At 45.8% G+C, this 23,510-nt stretch overlaps 1 protein-coding gene across 1 annotated transcript in view; it reads left to right on the top strand.

Annotated features, from left to right (window-relative positions):
- LOC134193701 (uncharacterized) overlaps positions 1 to 23,510 on the top strand; it is a 149,615-nt gene that overhangs the window by 86,002 nt on the left and 40,103 nt on the right. The window contains exon 6 of the mRNA XM_062662539.1: positions 29 to 23,446. Coding sequence (XP_062518523.1) covers positions 29 to 23,446 — 23,418 coding nt within the window. The remainder of the gene's footprint in view (positions 1 to 28; positions 23,447 to 23,510) is intronic.

Here is a 23,510-nt window from a genome sequence, read left to right as displayed (position 1 = left end):
GGTCTTACTGTTGTAATCGACCTTTCAGTTACCGACAGTAATTCTCTGAAAGCTTTGAAATTCGCTAAGAGTAAAGAAGACACGTACCTTATGCTTACAACAAGTGCTATCGAAGACATGGCTGGAAATAACGTTAGAAATATCTCTGATATGAACGCCATGGAGGTTGGAGTCTACCAAGCTGACGTCACCAGACCGACCATTGAGAGTGTTCGCTTGGACTTGGACGCTGGTGAACTAGTTTTCACGTTCGATGAGCCGGTAAATGTTAAGGATCCTCCGAGCGCGAGATTGCAAGTGCGAGACAACTGCACGGGAGGTTTGACGCCAGTTACGTTGTCCGTTCATAATGTTACGAGTACCACGCCTGCGCGTGACGTCACACTTAAACTAACGGACGCCGATCTGGTAGAAGTGAAGAAGATGGACGGAATTGCAGACCAGCAAGCAAACACCTTTATTGATCTGAACGGAAATGCTATTCAGGACACAGCATTAGTGTTTATGTCGTCAGACTGTCGGCAAGTATCTATGTTTACGAAAGATGTCACTCGATCATACCTTAGCACATTTTCCATCGACATGAAAGACGGCTGGTTGAATTTAACATTCAGTGACGTCGTCAACTTGGACACTTTGGATACATCCGGGATAGTAATTCAGAGTGCCAAAACGTCTGTCTCTGGTTTAACATATCGTCTGTCCTCGTCCAGCAGAGTGAGTGGCACGGGTGTCGAATTGGCCGTCAACGTTCGAATCGGTGCGAAAGACTTTCTCGCAATCAAAGACATCGCTGGTTTGGCTGTCGATCTGGATACCTCGTACCTTGTCATTGATGCTGATGCTATAGATGACGCTGGCGGGTTGGACGTTTTGGCAACAACAGATGGGAATGCAGTGAAGGCAACAGCCTATGTGCGTGACGACACGAGACCTACTTTGATCGGATTTGAAATGAATGTTGATAAGGGATGGTTCAATGTGACTTTCTCGGAGACTGTTAATGTTACTACCTTTCGTGTGAGTGATATCAGCTTGCAGAGTAAATCTAACAGCAGTGACGTGACGTCTATCTCATTAACCGGAGGTGAGGCGGTGCGAGACGGTAAGACTGTGCGTGTCGTCTTGACGCAAGCTGACCTCGATCACATAAAGGACACCAGAGACTTGGCCACAAGTGTTTTAGATAGCTACCTCGTTGTTCCGTCCGGGACTGTTCTTGATCTCTTTGGCAACCAGTTGGTAGGAAACACCAAAGATACCGCACTACCTGCGGATGATTTTGTGGATGACGTTAGTAGTCCAACTCTCGACGCTTTTGATTTGGATATGGACCTTGGAAGACTTGTGCTCTCGTTCTCGGAGACTATCGATGCTTCCACCTTCAATTCTAGTGTCATCACCATTCAGGGCGTGGCTATTTTGGGTGGTGGTGCAAAGGTTCATGTTTTGTCCGGAGGCAACTCAAGTCGAACGAATAGAACAGTCATTACTCTAGAACTGTCGACGCCTGATGTTTATGCACTGCAGAAGTTGACCTCAGTGGCAACAGTGAGACCCAACTCGTATATATCTCACACGTCTGGTCTTGTGAAAGACTTTGCAGGCAACGACGTTTCTCCGATTTTATCAAGCAAGGCACTTTTAGTGCAGTCGTTTGTAATAGACTTGGAACAGCCAACACTGTCGTCTTTCTCTTTGAATATGGACAACCACACGATCCAGTTAACTTTCTCAGAGGTTGCAAAGGCGAGTTCTCTAACTCCTACTGGGATCAGCCTCCTCAGTGCTTCATCGTCATCTGTGTTCTACTCTTTGACTGGAGGCACTGTTAGCTTGGATGACGACAGTGTGCTATCTGTGACTTTGTCTGAGCAAGACAGAAATGCTCTAAAGCGAACTGCAGGTTTGGCCACGTCGTTGGAGACGACATATTTGAATATGACGGATAGAACGGTGAAAGACATGGTCGACAACATAGTCGTTCCAACCACTAATCAACAAGCAGCTCAGTTCTTTAATGACAGGACTGAACCATCTCTTACTGGTTTCAGTATGGATCTCGACAGTCCGTCGTTAACTTTGTCATTTGATGACGTGGTGGACGTGGCCACTATTGAAATCAACCGATTGATTTTGCAGAGCAGTGCAGCAGGAGGTAGTTCTTTCACTCTTGTCAACAGTTCGTCCACTTCGATGAATGACTTGACAATCGTCATAGATCTCAGTCCGAGTGACAGCGACAATATCAAAGTGATTAGGACTTTAGCTACGTCAGTAGACGATACCTACTTGAACTTGACTGAGAACTTTATAGACGACGTATTTGCTAATCCGATTGCACGATCCCAAAGCGGAGTTCAAGTCACTCGTTTTACTAAGGACGCAACGCCACCGACTTTGATGTCGTTCGCCGTCAACATGAACACGTCCGAACTGAGACTGACATTCGATGAAGCTGTAAGTGCACGTGACGTATCTGTTACAGAAATCACCGTTCAGAATGCTACCGTTTCGCCAACCGAGTCGTTTACACTCACAGCTGCAAGCTCAGTGACACATCCTGATGGAAAAGTGGTGACCGTGTCCGTGGGCACCAGCGATTTCAACAGTATTGCCGCGAAAACCAGTTTGCTTACATCTTTGGCGGACTCTTTTATTAGTCTGACATCCAGCGCCATAGCAGACATGAGCGGGAACTCAATAGCAGCAGTTAAACAACAGGCTGCTTTATACATTGAAGATGCTGTTAACCCAAGTTTCTCGGGCTTTGACTTGGACGTCAATTTAGGGGAATTGAAACTGACTTTTTCAGAGACAGTTAGCTCTTCTAGCTTTGTTGTGACGGAAATCTTGTTACAGAACGATTCTGTTTTGGTTTCGTCTGGGTCCTACAGACTGACGGGTGGAAGTCATTCTGTTGCAGACTCGACTGTCTTGACGGTCAACATCTCTCAGACTGATTTGAACGAAGTGAAGAGACTGGCAACACTCGCAGAGTCTAAGGCAACAACCTTTTTGTCTATGAGTGGAACAACGATTTCGGACATGAACGATAACTTTGTCGACGAGGTGTCATCGTCTGCAGGAAGGGAGGCGAGTTCCTATGTTGCTGATCTCACAAGACCTAACTTAGAGTCATTCGATGTTGACATTAACGATGGACTCGTGATTCTTCACTTCTCAGAGACAATGGACGTCAGCAGTCTTAAAGTGACGGACTTGACTATACAAAATTCCAACAATATTACGGTAACGGCATCGCATTCTTTGACTGGTCTGGCCGAGCAACTAACTGATGACACCAAAGATGTCCGTCTTAAGCTTACAGAAGACGACAGAAATGAGATCTCCCGTCTATCTTTGTGTAGTGCTAAATCTAACTGTTTCTTGACCTTTTCGGAAAACGCATTGTTAGACATGAACTCAAACAAAGTTTTGCCTCTGTCTGGCCCTGATGCTCAGATAGTTTCCATGTTTACTGCCGACTCGAAAGCGCCAACAGTGACTAGATTTTCATCGATTGACTTGGACAGTGGAGTTATCACCATCAGCTTTTCTGAAACCATCAACGTCTCGTCGATCGTACTCACCGAGTTGACGCTGCAGAGCTGGAAAGACACGACGTTCACAGACTTTTCAAAAACAACACTTTCGGGAGGTGATCCGGGAACTTCTAGTGCGTCTTTAATTACTATCACGCTCTCTGCTGTTGATCTAAATAACATCAAATCGAAGCAAACTCTGTGTACAACACAAGTGCAATGTTGGCTTCGCGTTACAAGCAGTTTTGCAGCTGACATGGCCGGAAATAAGATCACACCAGTCGTCGACGATTTACAGGGTGAATATTCGGAGCAGTTCCGTGCTGATCAGTTTATCGGCGACAAGACATCTCCCACTCTAACGTCATTCTCGGTCAACATGAACGCGTCGACGGTTCACATGGAGTTTGACGAAACCGTAAACTACGATGTTCTGAAGCCTGAATTCATCACGTTTCAGAACGCTCTGGACTCAACGTTGAGAGTGAAATTAGCTGGCGGGACGTCCTTGTCTACAACCTTCCAGACATCAGTCGACTTTAGGTTCTTTGATGATGACGTAACGAAAATTAAGTCTATAGCAGATCTCCTTACCTCAATCAATACAACATTTATGTCCGCTGAGCCGCCTGCGATTAAGGACATGAACGGAAACTCAATGGCTATTCTAGTTGATGGAGTAAACGCCTCACAGGCGTCAGATTTTACAGCCGATGACATCAAGCCAAGAGTCGTTGAAGCTACTTTACTGGATATGGACGAAGGGTTTGCTACGATTTCTTTCGATGAACCCATGGATTCCTCAGTCGCGTCACTGGCGGAGCTTACCCTTCAGAGCACTGCGGCTGGAGATATTGTGTATGCACTGACAGGCGGATCGGCGGAGGACGAGAACAGCTTGCGGACCGTGATTAAGTTCAGACTGTCAACTACCGATGTCGGCAACATCAAACTTTTATCTGGACTGGCCAGGCAAAGATCGAACAGCTATATTGCTGTTGGTGGCACGTCTATTAAGGATATGGCGGGTAATGACGTCGTGTCCATTCCAGGAAGTGCTGCATTGCAGTTCGAGTCTTTCGTTGCCGATACGACGAGTCCCGTCGTTTTGTCTTTCAATCTCGATTTGAATGAGGGACTGTTGACGTTGAGCTTTAGCGATGTCGTCGAAGTTTCAACTCTCAGACACGGCGAAATCACTTTGCAAGGAGATCAGACAGGCACTGACACTGCGAATAGATATAAACTCACGGGTGGATCGACAAACAGTACAAACGGATATTCTGTAGTCATACAACTGACTAGTACTGACGTGGATGAAATCAAAATGAAGTCTGGTCTTGCATCGAAGAATGATGATACGTACATCAGTCTTAGTGCTTCCACCATTAAGGACGTTTTTTCTGTTCCCGTGACAGCTATAGTGTTTGACGACGCTCAGTTGGTACTCAACTACACTCGCGACTCTTCTGCTCCAGAGCTCAACAGTTTCACATTGGATGTCGATAGTGGTATCCTTCAGTTGCAGTTTTCGGAGACGGTCGACGTTACTACATTGGACTTGTCGAAGGTTAAACTACAGAATGCGAAGAACGGTTCTGAAGCAACCGAAGAGTACAACCTTTCTGGTGGTAACCCTTCTCCCAATATGACCGCTGTAACAATCGATGTGGAACTCGCGGCTGACGATCTGAACGCGATCAAGGAGCTTACATCTCTTGGTACTTCAAAATCTGACGTCTATATTGCGTTTACCAAGGAACTGGTGAAGGACATGAGTGGCAACGACGTCGTCTCTACTGCCAGCAGTTCTGCCATTCAGGTATCGGCTCATGTTCAGGATTTGACTCCACCTGCTCTGACGACATTCGAACTGGATCTCAACTCTGGAATACTCAAATTAACCTTCTCAGAGTCGGTAAACGCGTCGACTCTTGTGCCAAATCAATGGACTATCCAGTCGTCTAGAAGTTCCGGATCGTTGAGCCACACTCTTACTGGAGGCAATGTCACGTCTTCTGACGGTACCGTAATGACCGTCTCACTATTGGATGACGATCTGAACAACATCAAGGGTGTAGAAGATCTTGCCACCAATACAAGCAATAGCTTTGTGACTGTGCTGTTTGCCTCTGTTAAGGACATGGAAGGCAATGATATCGCCGCTGTGAGTGACTTAGATGCCATTGCTGCGACCTTAGTGAGAGCGGACACGACTAGACCAAAACTGAGTGCTTTCTCTGTCGATATGGGCAATGAAACGATCACGCTGACATTTAGTGAGACAATCAAGGCGTCATCCGTGGTGGTATCGGAGATCACTGTTCTTTCAAGTCGAGAATCAAATATGAAGCATACGCTTACCGACAGCACGTCGTCTGTCACTAATGATCCAGTTATCGTGATCAATCTGTCTAAGACTGACGCTAGTTCTATTAAGGCGGACGAACTGCTTCTCGTCAGCTCGACATCGTCGTCCATTGCTTTTACCAATTCACTGGCTACAGACATGAGCGACTTGCCCGTCGAAGGAATCTCTGAGAGGGATGCTGAGCGTGCCAACAGTTTTACTGCGGATTTGGTTGCCCCGTCTCTCGATCAATTTGACTTGGATATGACGACTGGTATCGCGACGTTAGTGTTCAATGAACCAGTGAGAACAAGTTCCTTCTTACTCAGCGAATTTTCCTTTATCGCGGGGCCCGCTGAATCAGTGAAATATCGCCTGACGGGAGGTCGAATCAACGGCACAAACGATCACACTGTGTCTCTAATACTTGAAGCCAGTGATCTGAACGAGATAAAGAAAGTAATCGACTTGGCAACATCAATTAGCAACACTTACGTTTTCTTCTCGTCTTCGCTTGTGAAAGATATGAATGGCAATGGCGTTTTTGCGGTTGACGCAGCTGCACCCGTCAAAGTCCAGACGTTTACAACTGATTCTAAGGATCCGGTGTTGACAGGTTTTTCGATGAAGATGGTCGATGGAGTTCCTCCACTTGTACTTGTACTCACTTTTTCAGAGACGGTCAATTCCACGTCTGTACAAGCAAATGACTTTGCTCTACAAATAGCGGAAGATGGCAGCTCCGGTGTGCTGAACTTCACGCTGACAGGCGGCTTGGTATCTCAAGACAACGCTCCTACTCTTGAAATCTCAGTCTTAGATGATGATCTAGCTAGCATCCGGGATGTTCCAAAACTGGGGCAAAGTCGTGACACTACGTACTTATCTGTGCAAGCATCGGCAGTTGAAGACATGGCAGGAAATAGCCTCGTTGCTGTAGAAAGTAGCGAGGCTCTTGGAGTTTCAGAACATTCAGCCGACTTGATTCCTCCTGAATTGGATGGTCTCACTCTAGACGTCAACAGAGGCTGGTTGACGTTGACCTTTGCGGAGGCAGTACAGCACGATACTTTAACGGAGTCAAAGATAAGTTTGCAGAACGGTGCATCGTCGCCTACTTCTTCTTTTGTCCTGACGGGCGGCGACGCGCAAAACGTGTCGTCCTCAATTGTGAGATTTAGGTTTTCCGTCGACGACTTGAATGAAATCAAACGTCTCGATCAGCTGGCAACGTCTTCTAGTACTAGCTATTTGTCGACGGGCAGAGGATACATTCTAGACGTAGCTGGAAACCAGGCGGACGCGATTTCGTCGACGACTGCTTTCTCTGTTACCGGCTTTACACGGGATACGACTGGCCCGTCGTTGACTGCATTCGACTACAACGTGAACACGCAGACGATGACGTTCGTGCTGAATGAGACCGTGAATTCGTCGACGTTGGACACGGCTCATGTGATGCTTCACAACAAGGTTGATGGATCTGGCAATAGTTATACTCTCACCGGGAGTAAGACACTGACTGCCGATAACACTACTATTCAGTTCGAGCTTACAATGGCGGATGGCGATGAAGTGAAAAGGTTGATACAACCAACAGCGGACACTACGTACTTATCAATCTCTGGTGCTGCTCTGAAGGATATGGCAGGGAATTCAATTAGATCGATCTCCGCCAGACGTCCGTTGCTCGTTCGTGAGTTCTTTTTTGACACGGTCAGGCCGTCTTTGACTAGCTTCGATCTGGACGTGGATTCCGGCATGCTGGTACTCTCATTCGACGAAGCGGTGAACGTCACGTCGCTGAAACTCGACCAAATTACATTGTCAGATGCCAGTGTTGCTGTACTCGCATCTGTTAGTCCGAAAGGCAGTAGTGTGGAGCATGGCGACTCGTCTGTGTTAACCGTTACTTTGAGCTCTAGCGATCTCGACGATATCAAGGAACAGTCTCTCTGTACTAGCTCTCTAGACTGCTACCTGTCTTTGACAAGCTTGGCCGTTAAAGATATTGTCGATTTATCTGTGAATGAACGCAAGAATTCTACTGCTCTTTCCGTGTCAGTATTCACTAATGATTCCACGTCTCCCAAGCTGGACTCGTTTACAGAGATCAATCTTTATAACGGTTCCATCACGTTGTCGTTCGACGAGATTATCAACGCTTCTTCTTTCACTCCTAGTGCCATCTTGTTGCAGTCTCTGTTTGAAGCTCCTCTTCAGAGATATCGACTAACAGGTGGAGAATTTTCTCGAATTGCTGCAACCTCTATCACTATTACTCTGAGCGAAAAGGATTTCGGTGAAATTAAGAAATTAACCAGTCTGTGTACTATCAGAGGCAATTGCTATGTGATAGCTACATCTCTCTTAGTGAATGACTTTAATGGAAATGCATTTGAGGCTACCAAGGAGGAGTTCCCAGGTTTTATCGTAACGAAGTTTATAAGCGACGAGAAGAGACCTGTGGTCGAGTCGTTTGACTTGAGTATGAGATCTGGAGTCATCACTTTGCGATTCAATGAACCAGTTAAGGCATCATCTCTTGAAGTCACTGAATTGAAATTGCAAGCTGTTGCGAACAGTTCCATGACGGCGCTGACAGCGGTTAGTCTATCAGGTTCAACTACAGGCACCGATTCGGACGTTTTGGACATCAATCTAGAACCGAGCGCAATCGAAGAAGTGAAGTCTTCTCGTTTTGCTAAGAGCTCGAACGACACATACCTGTCTTTGACTTCTTCTGCTATCGAGGATCTTGCCTACGCGCCAAATGATGTTATTGCAATTCGAGAGGATGCAGCTCTGAAGGTGGAGAATTACGTTGCTGACGACATGGCTCCAATGTTGCTTCTCTACAATTTGGACTTAACTCGAGACGAGCTGGTTCTATCATTCAACGAACCAATGGACTTGGATGTTCTAGACTTTACCAAATTGACGCTTAAGTCCAATTGTTCTGGTGGCTCATCTTTGCAGCTGAGTGGTGGAAGCACAAGCAATGTTTACGGCGATTCAGTGTTAACGGTCACTCTTCTTGGCGTGGACGTCACCGCTCTCAAGGTAGATCCTAACTTTGCCACTGATTCAGATAGCACCTATTTGTCTATTGCTAATCGAACTCTGGCCGATACATCTGCCAACTATGTGGAGGGAATCGAATGTCGACGTGTCGGTAGTCTGGTTGACGACTCGGCCCGAACAACTTTGCTTAAATTTTCAATCGACGAGCAATCAGGCCAACTAAATTTGACGTTCAGCGGTGTGGTTTTGACCAACACTTGGAGACCTCAATCTATCACACTCCAAAGTAGGGAGACATCCATTCCCGGTTTGACATACACTCTGACGTCTGGCAGCACAACAAGTAGCCCCAACGGATACGACGTCGTCGTCCAGTTGTCTGATGAAGATCTGCTTGCCATACGGGACATCGCAGGGTTAGCAACATCACCGGATGACACTTATTTGACAATGGAGGCGTCCGCCATCGATTCTTCGAACGGTATAGACGTTCTTGCGGTCACTGACGGAAAAGCTCTTAGCGTCGATACTTTTCTGGCTGACAGCACTGTTCCTCAGCTGACGTCGTTCGTCGTCGACATGGATGCCGGAGTTTTGAACTTTACCTACTCTGACTCTGTTAACGCTACGGCGACGGTCGTCACTGATATCGTGGTTTTGAACTCGCCGTCTTCGAGTGTGTCGCTGCGTTTGTCCGGTGGCTTAGTGACTCGGAGTGTAGACGGAATGACGCTGCAAGTCGCCTTAGTACAAACGGACTTAAATATGTTGAAGTCGCTAACAAATCTGGCAATCGATGCGTCGACATCGTATGTTGTGTATGGTAATACTGCTGTACTGGATCTAGCCGGAAACGCAGCACCCGAAATCTTCCATTCAAGTGCTCGAAAGGCGGATAGTTTCGTGTCGGATGAAACACCGGTTTCTGTGTCTTCATACGTACTGGATATGGATTTGGGCATCGTTCTATTGACTTTCAGCGAGACAGTGAAGTTGAGCTCGTTTGATTCCACCGCCATCCAATTTCAAGCCGAACAAAATTTGACCAGTGACACAGAGCATTATCGACTAATCGGTGGGATGACAGCTAGTCTGAGCCTAGTGGAGGTCGAACTGACACTGAACGAGACAGACCTGTACTCTTTGCAAGCTCGTCGTAATCTGGCCATTTCAACGAGTTCTACATATCTAGCACTTCTGTCTTCTATTGTTGAGGATATGAACGGCAATAAGGGAATGATGGTCGACTCCAGTGCAGGTCAAAGAACCGCGCGCTTCGAGGTCGATCAAGCGAACCCGTCAATCAAGAGCTTTACGTTAGACATGGATAGAGGAGTTATCCAGCTTACTTATAGCGAGGTAATCGACAGACTTACAGTTGAACCTGAGGAGTTTACAATTCAAGATTCGCGTGGTTCGAATGCCATTTCTCGGAAACTAACAGGGGGGACAGTGACCAAGTCCGAGTGCAGCAAGTGTATCGATGCTTGTGGGTGTGTCAGTGGTTTCTGTCAAGATGTGTGCGTGGAGATTTCTTTGAATTTCGCTGATTTGTCGTTTATTCAGACGAACACCTCATTAGCTACAACACCTGAGACATCATTCTTGAGCTTTACTTTATCCAGCGTGTCTGACATGAGCGGAAACCCCGTTTTTGCTGTCAATGCTTCCGAGGCAATTGCTGTTAATGACTTATTTCCTGACACCACAGCGCCGAGTGTGCAATCGTTTGTGCTGGATGTGGACTCTGGCAGTCTTACTGTTACTTTCTCCGAAGTGATTGATGTTTCTTCAGTATTCTTTGGTGGCTTCATTCTACAGAATTCTGAAGAATCCGAGAGTGGCACGTCGTCAGTGGCCTTGAGTTCTAGCCAAACATCTAGCTCTGATCATTCAGTATTGAAAATTGACGTTGCTGACTCTGACCTGAACGAAATCAAGCGTTTGACAGGCTTGGGAACTGAGGTAAACAACACTTACTTGAATGTTACTTTTGGTGCTGTCAAGGACATGTCAGGTAACGACATAGCGGCTGCAAAAGATGGTAAGAAAGCGTTGAGGGTGATTTCCGACATCAGTCCTCCTCAGCTCAGAAACTTCAGCGTTGATCTTAATACTAGAAAGCTAACACTGTCGTTCTTCGAGACCGTGGATGTCGACACGTTTAGAATTGGAGAGATGACCCTTCAAGACTCTGCGGCCAATCCAATGGCGTCTCTGATTTTGAGTTCGACTAGTAAGATCAACCATGGCGACAGTGCTGTTGTGGTTATTGATATTTCAGACGAAGATTTCAACGAGTTAACGTTCGATTACTCTCTCTTTACGTCTAGAAGCAATTCGTATGTTACCGTTTCGAGCATTCTGGTCAATGATGTGGCAGGTAATGCCGTTACTCCAGTGACCGACGGGTTGGAAGCGACTGGTTATATTCCTGACCGCGCATCGCCCACTTTAAGATCATTCTCTCTTGACTTTGTCTCTGAATCCTTATTGTTGACGTTCTCAGAGACCATGCAATCAGCATCTCTTAAAGTGACAGGGCTAACTGTTCAAAACTCTCAGTCTTTGCCTCAAGAAAGTTACACGTTGAGAAATAGTCCTCACTCTGCTCTAAATGCCACAGTGTTAGTAGTCATGCTTTCTCGACGCGACCTCAATGGAATAAAAGCGCTGCCTCTGTTGGCAACTGAACTAAACTCCACTTTCCTATCGATGACGTCATCGACCGTCCAGGACATGAATCAAAACAATGTCGTAGAGATTGAGAGCACAGATGCTATGAAGGCGTCTAATTACACAACAGACATGGAGAGACCCGTTTTGGAAGGATTCAGTATGAACATCAATAATGGAAATTTAACCTTGTTGTTTAGTGAACCCGTCAATGTCACTAGCTTTTCGATCAACAACTTAGTCCTCCAGAATACAGCAGACGGTAAAGACGTCACGTACCAATTGACTTCGGTTTCAACTGCAGCGGGTCTCTACACTGACGAGGTTCTGGTTACGTTTGGTAGGGAAGACGCCGATGAAATCTATAGGCTGAGTCTGTGCACTGTATTGTCAGATTGTTACGTTTCCTTTGGCAAAGCTTTGGCTTCGGACATGGTGAACATGGCAGTCGTGCCTGTCAACGAGATGGAAGCGTTCCAAGCTACCAGCTTTGATGCCGACATGAAGCGCCCGACGTTGGAATCGTTCGTTCAGTTTAATGTGAATAACGGATCTTTAACGCTTCGATTCAGCGAGACTGTAAACGCTAGCTCTCTCAACGCCACTGCTATCGTCCTGGCGTCGTCTTCTCGAAACACTGGAACTAGTAGAGTTCAACTGACGGCTGGAAAGACGTCCAGTACAGATGGACCCGACATAGTCATCAAGTTATCCAACGAAGACCTTAACAGTGTCAAATTTCTTGCAGCACTTTGCTCCGATTCGCTCAACTGCTGGGTACGTTTTGACGACACCTTGATTCGTGACATGGCTGATAATAGAGTAGTTGCTGTTCGCAGCAGCACTAGTCTGAACGTCATGGAGAGTGCGCAGGAATTTATCCCTGATGCTAAGCCACCTGTTCTGGAGTCTTTCTCTCTAGACATGGACATCAACAGACTTTCATTGACTTTCGACGAGATCGTGGATTTCCGTTCTCTTCAACACACTGATATTTCGTTACAGAATGCGTTCAACAGCTCTGTGACTTACTCTTTGACCAGTGGGTCTACCATTACATCAGAGAATAGCCGAGTAATAACGTTCACACTTTCCAACAGTGACGTCATTGGTATCAAGGCTCTTGATACTCTAGCCGTGGATTTGAATAGCACTTACATTACGTTCGCGGACGGAATGGTCACGGATGCTCGTCAAAGACCGAATCAGAATGCCATCGAGGAAGTAGTGAACGCAGTGGATGCATTGAAAGCTCGTTCGTACACGCGGGATATGACACCGCCAAGTCAGATATCGTTCAAGTCTCTTGATATGGACACCGGAGTTCTCGTGATTTCGTCGTCTGAGCCAATGCTTCTAGACGTGAATTTTACAGGCATAACCTTGCAGAGTACCGCTACGGGGGGAACCAATGTCACTCTCACACAGGGCTCTGTGGAATACGTTTCCGGTACGGACAAGAAAGATCTATCACTCTCTTTGCACAGCGACGATGTCAGAGCGTTGAAATTAGATCAGACGATTGCCACATCTGAGAGTGACTCGTACTTGTCTCTGAGCATACCGTCCTTGAAAGACATCTCAGGCACGGACGTAACTAATATATCTCGATCGGCCGCAGTAAAGGTCGACGCATTTTCTGGCGACACGACGTCGCCGTCGTTGCTTGAGTCGACGCTCGACATGGACTTTGGTGTACTGACTCTTTCGTTCGACGATGTTCTGCGAATGAGCACGTTGAAAGTTGGAGCGATCACTCTCCAAAGCGACTCGACAGGCTCCGACTCTGACAACAAGTATACGCTGACAGGTGGAACACCATCTCGTACTGATGGATATGTTATCGAGCTATCTTTGATTGCAAATGACTTGAATACCATCAAGGCTAAACGCGGATTGGCGACTAGCATGGCTGATTCGTTTGTGGCGATTACGTCTGAAGTCATTAAGGAATTGTCGGGGGCAAATGCCATCTCCACGACTCAGCAGGTTAAGTCTTTTTTTAATGATACAACGAATCCAGAGGTTATCGCGTTTGATCTCGACTTGAACTATGGCAGAGTGTCGCTCCAGTTTAGTGAGGAAGTCGATGCAACTACTATGGATCCAACTCAGGTCACTCTTCAAGATTCTAGAAACAGCTCAATGTCCATCCATTTGTTGACGCTGTCTGGTGGTACTGTTAATCCTAGTGACTCTGGTGTGATTATCAACGTCACTCTTACGACGTCGGACTTCAACACTTTGTCAAGGCTGACCAATCTCGGAACCTCTAAATTTGACACTTTTCTGGTAACATCTGGACTTGTAGTTGATATGAACGGCAACCCCGTCGAGGCCATAGACAGTGCAAAGGCTCTGAACGTTACAACACACACTATCGATACTAAACCACCGCAGTTGAATTCATTTAATTTCGATCTGAACAGCGGGAAGGTCTATTTGACGTTTTCGGAAACTATCAATGCAAGATCAGTGAAAGTAAACGGATTTACCGTACAGAGTGGAAAATCTGGATCTAGTTTTGTCACACTCTCGTCTGCAAGCAACGTATCGTTAGTGAATGACCCTGTCTTGACTCTCTCGATTTCACTGTCTGACCTTAACTCTATCAAAGCGTATCCGGACCTTGCCACATCGACATCAAACACTTATCTTACGTATACCGCAGGCACGTTTAAGGATATGAACAACATGGATAACGTCGCTGTAGTCAACGAGTCTGCAATTCAGGTTACGAACTTTACTGTTGATACCACAAATCCGACACTGACTTCTTTTCATCTGAGTATGAACGGGAAGGCTACTCTGACTTTGAGTTTTTCGGAAACCGTCGATGTCAACACGTTCGTGAGCAGTCGCTTCGCTCTTCAAAGCAAACCGGATTCCTCTAGTGTGTCCTACACTTTGAGGTCTAGCGTACCCACATCTGGTCACAGTGCCGTTTTAGCGATCATTTTGTCTAATGAGGACTCGGATGCGATTAAGCTTCTCGATGGACTTTCTACGAGCAAAGATGATACGTACTTGACCGTTGTGGTGGACGCTGTCCGTGACATGAGCGGTAATTCAATCGTTCCCATTCCTCAATCGTCTGGAACAATGGTGTCTAGTTATGCTGCAGACGAGACCGCACCTGTACTGCTGTCGTACGTGTTGGACGTCGACAGCGGAATGTTGAATCTGACGTTTTCTGAAGCGGTGAAAGCTAACAGTGTGCTGACATCAAGTATTACTCTTCGAAACGGACAACCAGGGGATTCATCAGTGCAGTTTTCCGGGAACTCGACTGTTTCTGGTGATGATGGATTCGAGATTACGTTGATTTTAGCACGTGGAGACCTCAATCGTGTCAAGAAGGCTTACAAACTTGGCACCACAGTCACGAACACTTTCTTGACTCTCAAGAATGACACAGTGAAAGACATCGCAGACAACAGTATTTTTGAGATTAAGGACATTGCAGCTCTTCAGGCTGTTAATGTTATTAAAGACACGACTCCGCCTGTTCTCGAGTCTTTTGATTTTAGAATGGATGATCACACTCTTCCGTTGTACCTTGTACTTCATTTCGATGAAACCATCAGGGTTGAAACCATGGACATCACCAAACTCTCTTTATTGTCATCATCCATGGTTGTCATGTCAACCTCATATAATCTTTCAAGCGCCACAGTGACAACAGTTCAGAACCAGTCAGATGTCTTTGTCACAATCGAATCAAGTGACATCTCTGCTATTAAAGCTAAGCCACCTTTAGCACAGACTCCAGAAGTAACCTACACTCTTCCATACGTAGGCATGGTGGAGGACATGTCAGGAAACAAGATTCAGACTGCAGGTATGGCCGTTTTCGTTTCACAACACACTGGAGACGTTGTACCTCCCGAATTGAGTGAGTTTGAATTTGATCTGAATGCTGGAGTGCTTCTCATGACGTTTACGGAACCCGTTCAGCTTGCTACGTTCAATGACTCTGTACTCACTTTACGACATGGTGCGAACGTGACGGGTCCTGTTGTTACTTTGACCGGAGCCAATGTTTCTCTCGACTCACCCGAAGTCGTGAAAGCTGTCATGACTAGTAGTGACTTGAATACACTGAAAAGGTTGACAGGACTAGCCGTGTCAATGAGTACGACTTATTTGAGTTTTCCAGCAAGTCTATTGAAGGACCGAGCCGACAATGATGTGAGTTCCATCCTGTCGACTTCGGCGGTTCGGGCATCGTTATTCGTCGAGGACAAAACGAGGCCTTCTCTACTTGAGTTCGATCTTACACTAGAACCTGCCGTCTTGACCATGCGATTCTCTGAGACAGTGAACAAAATCAGTTACATCCCGTCGAAGTTTACAATGCAGAGTGCGGCTCTGGGTGCATCAGAGTCGTACGTTTTGACCGGTGGGAATGTTACAACACCGGACGGTACAACTGTCAAAGTGTCTCTCTCGTTTGACGACAGAACAGCGATACAAAGCTTTTCGAAATTGGCAGTTTCTAAATCGACGACTTTCTTGACTGTTGAATCGGGTGGTATTCGCGATATGGCTAACAACGATGTGGTCCCTGTATCTGGTCTAGGGGTCACAACCTACGGGGCCGACGACACTCATCCTGCCCTCTTGTCGTTTGACTTTGATGGCGATGCTTCCACGCTTACGCTTCACTTTGACGAAACGGTTAACGTTTCTTCACTGTTGGTCACGGAAGTGTCTCTACAGGATTCAGATTTGAGGATGCTTGACAGCTACACTTTGACAACGAGCACGACGAATGGACTACCCGAGGCAGATGTTGTTATCAATTTGTCACCTGCCGACTCGAATGCAATTAAACTGAAAACGGACGTCTGCTCGAGTTCTGGTAATTGCTACTTGACATTCTCTAATGATACCGTCTCTGATATGGCTGGACATCGCGTTCTTGGTCATTACGACGGATTTGCAGTGCAGGTGACTGACTTTGACCTTGATGCTACTCCTCCAGAGATTTTGGCGTTTAGTAGGTTCAACCTTGGGCTCGACTCAATGACTTTGACGTTTTCTGAGGCCATTAATATCTCTAGTGTGAATCCCGAGTACATTACTCTTCAGTCGTTCTTGGAGTTTCCTCTAAGGTCATACAACTTGACTGGTGGAACGACGTTGATCAACCCAGACGGCACAGTCGTTGAGATCAATTTGGCGAATGATGACGTCGTCGCTATCAAGTCGGATAGTTTGCTGTGCACTCGCAGACCGAACTGCTACATCAAGATTTCTCCCAGTTTCCTCAAAGACATGACAGGAAACGATATCGTGGGACTGTCAGACGGACCGCTTTTACCAGTTGTGGCCGAGTTTTTGGAGGATAGAGCACCTGCAGTTCTAGACAGTTTTGATGTTAATTTTACTGCTAATACCTTGACCTTGAAGTTTAACGAACCAGTAAATCCTGAAACGTTAGAGACGTCGAGTATTACCATCCAAGCAGCGGTCGATGTATCGAGTAGCAGTCAACGTTACACACTCACCGGTGGGACGACTGTCTCTCCTAAAGGTTCAACCGTCGTCATTGATTTGAGCAAAACCGACATCAGAGCTCTCAAAGCCGCAGACTATGCCAAAACCAAGAATGATACTTACTTGAGTTTGAAGTCTGACGTCGTCACAGACTTGGCTCACGTACCTAACGCGGTTGTTGCGATCAGTGAGACGACTGGTCAACAAGTAGCTGTCTTTTCTTCAGACACTTTTCCTCCTGTAATGGACGAATTTGATCTTGATATAGACAAGGACCAATTAAGAGTTACGTTTGATGAACCAGTGAAACTGTCTTCTGTCGATCTTGGTGGATTTACTTTATATGCAGAAAACAAGACGTCAACTGCTTCTGTAAACATGTCCAACGGAAGCTTGAAGATCGAAGTTTCAACTAGTGGATACCATATTCTTGTGATCGAACTCTCCGACAATGACTTGGCCACACTGAAGTTGAACACCAACTTTGGCACTAGTATTGATAATACGTTTTTGTCTGTGTCTTCGGGCACCGTGGAAGACTTGTTTGGAAACGCAATCGAAGCTGAAAATTTCGTACAAGCGACGTCAATTGTAGAAGACGAAACAGCAACGTCTTTGAGTACATTTGATCTTGACATGAACACTGGCGTGTTGACGTTGGTATTTTCTGACGTCGTGTTGACAAGTACGTTGAGAAGCAGCGCTATTACGATCCAAGACGCAGCCACAGCGACGAGGTTTGTGACATTAACGGATGCGAGTGGCACGACCACCAACAGTGGGCATACAGTAGTCATCAAATTGTCTGCTTCAGATTTTCTATCTTTGAAGGAAACTGAGCAACTAGCTACCAGTAAACAGAATACCTTTTTGAGAATGCAAGCTTATCTGGTCGATGACTATGCTGGCGACGACGTGCTTGCTATTACAGACGGAAAAGCGATCATTGTAGATACATTTACTTCAGACCCGGACAGGCCGTTCTTGGTTCGTTTCAGTCTGGATATGAACAGCGATCAGCTCCAGATGACATTCTCTGAACCTGTCAATCACTCGACGATTATTCTGTCTGGAATCACGTTGAAAAACAGTGACAACGACAGCATTGCAACAACCCAATATTCCTTAACAGGCGGGACAACGTCTCGATCAGCGGATGGACTTTCGGTTAATGTAACTATGAGCTTTAATGACGCCAACGAAGTAAAGAAACTAACTGATCTGGCAGTTTCGGAAGATTCTTCTTATCTTGCCCTGCAAGCGAATACAGTGTCTGACTTTTTCTTTAACGATGTAGTGGAGATCACAAAGGACGCTTCTACAAAATCTGTTTTGTTCAAGAGCGATTCTAGGGGACCGGTCATGGATACTTTTGAACTTGACCTAAACACGGGAATATTGACTGTCAACTTTTCAGAAACCGTGGATGTCAGCAGCGTTGCTCCGTCTGGGATCACGTTTCAATCAGTCAAGAATGCTACACGCTCAGGTGTTCAGACGTACACATTGACATCCGCGGATGTTAATCAAGAGAACTCGTTCTCTGTCGCCTATGAATTGTCTGCCAAAGACCTAAATGAACTTAAAATCAGGAGACAACTTGCGACATCGTTGTCCAACACGTACATTGCTTTGTCGTCTGTAGCGGTGCAAGATATGGTTGGCAACGCCGCCCAGATTGTGAACAGTGAAACCGGCCAACGCGCTACCGCTTTCGTTGTGGATATGTCTCGTCCAGAGTTAACCAACTTTGTCATGGACTTCGACAACGGTGAGCTGCAGCTGACCTTTTCTGAAGCCGTCGATGCACCTTCACTCGATCCGTCGCGCATAGCTCTACAGGCAGCCCGTGATTCTGATTCTGTGTCGTTCCAGCTTACTGGAGGGATCCTACCGAGTGCTGCAAGCAATGTGTTTGCACTGCAAATGAAACAGACAGATCTGGACATCATCAACCTCAATGATACCCTTGCAGGGTCACTCAATTCAACTTTCTTGTCTCTAAACGCGGCTGCTGTTAAAGACATGGCCGGTTTGTCTGTCAGAGCGATTCCTGTTACTAATGCCCTTCCAGCATCGCAGTATATTATTGATTCAAAGCCACCTACACTAAAGAACTTTTCGCTTGACATTAATTCTTCGACACTTCTTGTTACGTTCTCGGAAGCTGTCAATGCCCTTTCTATTTTGCAGAGCAAGATCACAATTCAGTCTCAGCCAGACGCTGCGAACCGTGCTGTCACTCTCTCAAACAGTGAAGTTGTTCTCAAGAATGGTGCAGTTGTTGTCATTCGTTTGTCGAAGGATGATCTTGACGCCGTCAAGGTAGACACTTCTTTAGGAGTGTCGTCAGATAGTTCTTACTTGAATGTCACTTCTGGAGCAGTTCAAGATTTGGGCGGCAACGCTATAGTTTCGGCTGCTGTAGCGACCAAAGTAGATGCGTTTGTTGCTGATGGTAGTGAACCTGAACTTGATTCTTTCATTCTTGATGTCGATGCTGGTCAGCTTCGTCTTACTTTCTCAGAAGCAGTGGATGTTAGTACTCTAAACGTGTCTTCGATTACTATCCAACACAACGTGTCCTCAGCTTTGGCAGTTCACACTGCTCGATTGACAGCTGGCAGTACATCTCGAAGTTCTAACGGTTCTGTTGTTATCGTTGAGCTGGGGTATGACGACCTTAATAATATCAAGTCTGAGGTCAGACTGGGGACTTCTTCGGATAATACATTTATTGTTATTAATGCTGGAGGAGTGAGAGACATGGCAGGTAACCTGCTCAAACCGGTCACTCCCGGACGTCAAGCAGCTGGCCATGTTAAAGATGAATCTAGGCCAAACATCAGTTCGTATGATCTCGACATTGACTCAGGTCAACTGTCTCTTACGTTTTCTGAGAGTATTGACAGAGCAACTTTTGACGCATCTGGTTTGACATTACAAAGTACTTCGTCTAGTAGTGACACGTCTGTGACACTTGGAACTAGTGGTTTTACAAGCGATAACTTGACTGTCATTACAGTTTTGCTGACAGTTTCAGACTTGAATGAGATCAAGAGATTAACTGCACTCGGTGTGTCCCCATCGTCAACTTACTTGTCAGCATCTTCTGTCGTAATTAAGGATACTGAAGGCAACAGTTTGAATCCCAAAGCGGTAACTTCGGCACTGCGTGTCAACTTATATGTCAATGATACGACAGAACCTCGTTTGTCAATGTTTCACGTCAATCTTCATGACGGTAATATCACTTTGTTTTTCGATGAGACTGTTGATATCAGCTCGTTTAGTTTTACCAGCATTACATTGCAAGATAATGTGACAGCGAGTCAATACAATCGTAGTCTAACTGGAGGTGTTCTGAAGACAAACATGGATTCCGATTCGTTAGACGTTCAACTGTCTGCAGACGATTTGAACGAAATCTACAGATTAAACTTGTGCACAATGCAATCGAACTGTTACATAACGTTTGACAACGCACTCGTTAAAGACATGAATGGAAATAACGTCATGGAGAGGTTAGATGGAGATGCTCCTCAATCTGATGTCTTTCAGAGAGATAAGAAAATGCCAGCACTCGTTCAGTTTACGTCGTTCGACTTTACAACCGGTGAGTTGTCGTTGAGCTTCTCGGAGACTTTGAACTCGTCATCAGTTCAACTGAGGTCACTGACTTTTCAGCTGGGAAGCAACAGCGGTGTGTCCGTCACTCTCTCTGGAGGTCAGGTTGTCAGTGACAACAGCCCAACTCTTACCATTTCTCTTAGTAAGAATGACCTTAATGAGATCAAAGCTGTCGGTAGTGGCACTGTCTGTCGACTTCGATTTTCTTGTTATGTTCGATTTGACTCCTTGTTTGTGAAAGACATGTCTGGAAACGACGTGACTGCTGTGGAGAACAAAGTCGCTATTGTAACTTTGGAGACACCGACGACTCTGGTTCTAGACACGGTTCGTCCAGTTTTAGAGTCATTTTCATTTGATCTGGACGCTGGCGTTCTTCGCCTTACGTTTGACGAATCGATGACGAGAGGTGTAGACATTGACGTCACACAGTTGACTCTACAGAACGCCGAGTCCTCCTCGAGTCATCTCACGCTGACTGGATCGAAGTCGGTCACAGTAAGTCAGACTGTTGTTGTCATTGAACTGACCGAAAGTGATCTCACTCAAGTGAAAGTCAGTCGGAATTTGGCGACCGGCATAAACACGACGTTTCTTTCATTCACTAATGCTCTTGCCGGAGATGTTGATGGCAACGATGTCAATCCTTTATTCAACGGCACAAACTCATCTAGAGCGTCCACTTACGAGCCAGATACAACGGCTCCTCAACTTACCAGCTTTTTAACCCTCAACATGAACGCTGGTACACTGTCTATGCTATTCGACGAACCCATTAATTTAGCAACCGTCAACTTTAGTTTGATTGAGATCAGAAGCTCGCTGTCTGCTGAAGGTCATTCATTGACAGGTGGCACGGTGTCTTCATCTCCCGATCAGAAAACTGTAACGATTTTGCTGGATGATGCCGATCTCCGGACCCTGAAACTAGACAGTACTACTGCCACTGGTTCTGGCGATTCAGCATTGAGATTGCAGTCAGGGGCTTTGAAAGATATGGCAGGAGTTGATGTTGGTGGAGATGCAAAGTTTGTGGTTTCCGCTGGCTTTTCTCCTGACACGACAAGTCCTCAACTGCTGGAATTCAGTTTAGACATGGATTTTGATATTCTCAGTTTTACTTTCGATGACGTCATGGATCCTAGCACGATCAAATACTCAGCTATTACTTTCCAGAACGCTACAAGCCAGCCATTGACGTCATATTCATTGACAACGGGATCCGCTCCTGGTTCTGCTGATTATGTAGTTGACATTAAATTGGCGTTCAGTAATCTCAACGGTTTGAAGAACGACATGAATCTTGCAGTAAGTCTGGAGACTACATACGTTAGTATTACAACCGAAGCGATCAAAGAATATCCGCAGTCTGGTCGCAATGTCAACTCAGCTACGATGAGAGCGACAAGTTTTTTTCCGGACAAAACTAATCCAAAGGTGGTCTCTTTCAATCTTGATGTAGATGATGGAAAACTTGTCATTCAGTTCTCTGAGTTGGTTGACTTCTCAACTGTCGACTTGACAGCGATCACTCTTCAAAGCAACGCTAATGCATTTAAAGCGTCGGAGTCTATCACTTTGACCGGAGGAGACGTCAACCCTTCAATCAACTCTTTCATGATGAATGTGGATCTCAACGACGGAGACTTGAATGAGCTAAAACGTCTTCTAAGGCTTGGCGTTTCCGATAACAGTACATATCTGGCAGTTAAAGAACGTTTAGTAAAGGATATGGTTGGTTTACCCGTGGATCCAATAGGAGGAGAGTCAGCCTTCAAGGTTGCTATACACACTTTGGATATGACCCCACCGCGTGTCAGCTCGTTTGATTTGGACATGACTAAAGGACAACTTACTGTGACCTTCTCCGAAACAGTCAGAGCCTCTACAGTATTACTGGAGAGGTTTATACTTGAAAATGCCCGAGACGGGACGGTAAACTATACTCTTACTGGCGGATCGTTTGATATTAACGATGGATTGACGTTTGTCATTAATCTAACTAGTATTGATTTGGATTCTATCAAGCAACGCAATGGATTGGCAGCCAGTCGTGCTACCACCTTTCTGAGACACCTTGCATCAGCAATGGAAGACATGACTTTTAACCAAGCCGAAGAACGAATCAGCCTCGATTCTATCCAAGTGTCTAACTACATCCAGGATAGTACTGAGCCGAGTTTGGTTGGCTTCTCTCTAGATATGGACGCTCCAGCTCGGCTTATTTTAACCTTCAATGAAGCAATCAGATTCTCATCGTTAAATCTAACTCGATTTACTCTTCGACTCAGTAGAGAATCAGATAGAAGTTATACCTTTACTCAGAACGGTGAGGTTATTGACATGAATTTTGCTGGAGGGACAGTCACTAATATTCAACTCGGATCTGTTGACTTGGATGCTATTAAGTTATTGGACGACTTGGCTATCTCAAGCGATACGACTTTCTTGTCATTTTTGCCATTGAGTGGTTCAGACATGAACGGCAACGACATCACATCTGTTAATGCCAATTCTTCTGTGAAAGTTGACGTCTTCACAAGTGACACAACTAGTCCTACTTTGTCTTCTTACCGTCTAGATCTCAACGACGGTCGTCTCTTGATGACATTTTCAGAGGCTGTTCGAGTAGCCTCAATAAAACCAGAAGAACTCATTCTAAGGAACATGCGTGATGGTAATGAGACTCGAGGCCTAATCGGGGGTACTGTGGAAAGCAGTAATGGAAAAACCGTTGTTTTGCGAATGGCAGCATCCGACATTAACTTTGTCAAGAAAAACTT

The sequence above is a fragment of the Corticium candelabrum genome, chromosome 18 (assembly GCF_963422355.1).
Source record: "Corticium candelabrum chromosome 18, ooCorCand1.1, whole genome shotgun sequence".
NCBI lineage: Eukaryota > Metazoa > Porifera > Homoscleromorpha > Homosclerophorida > Plakinidae > Corticium > Corticium candelabrum.
This window is presented reverse-complemented; position numbering and strand designations above follow the sequence as displayed.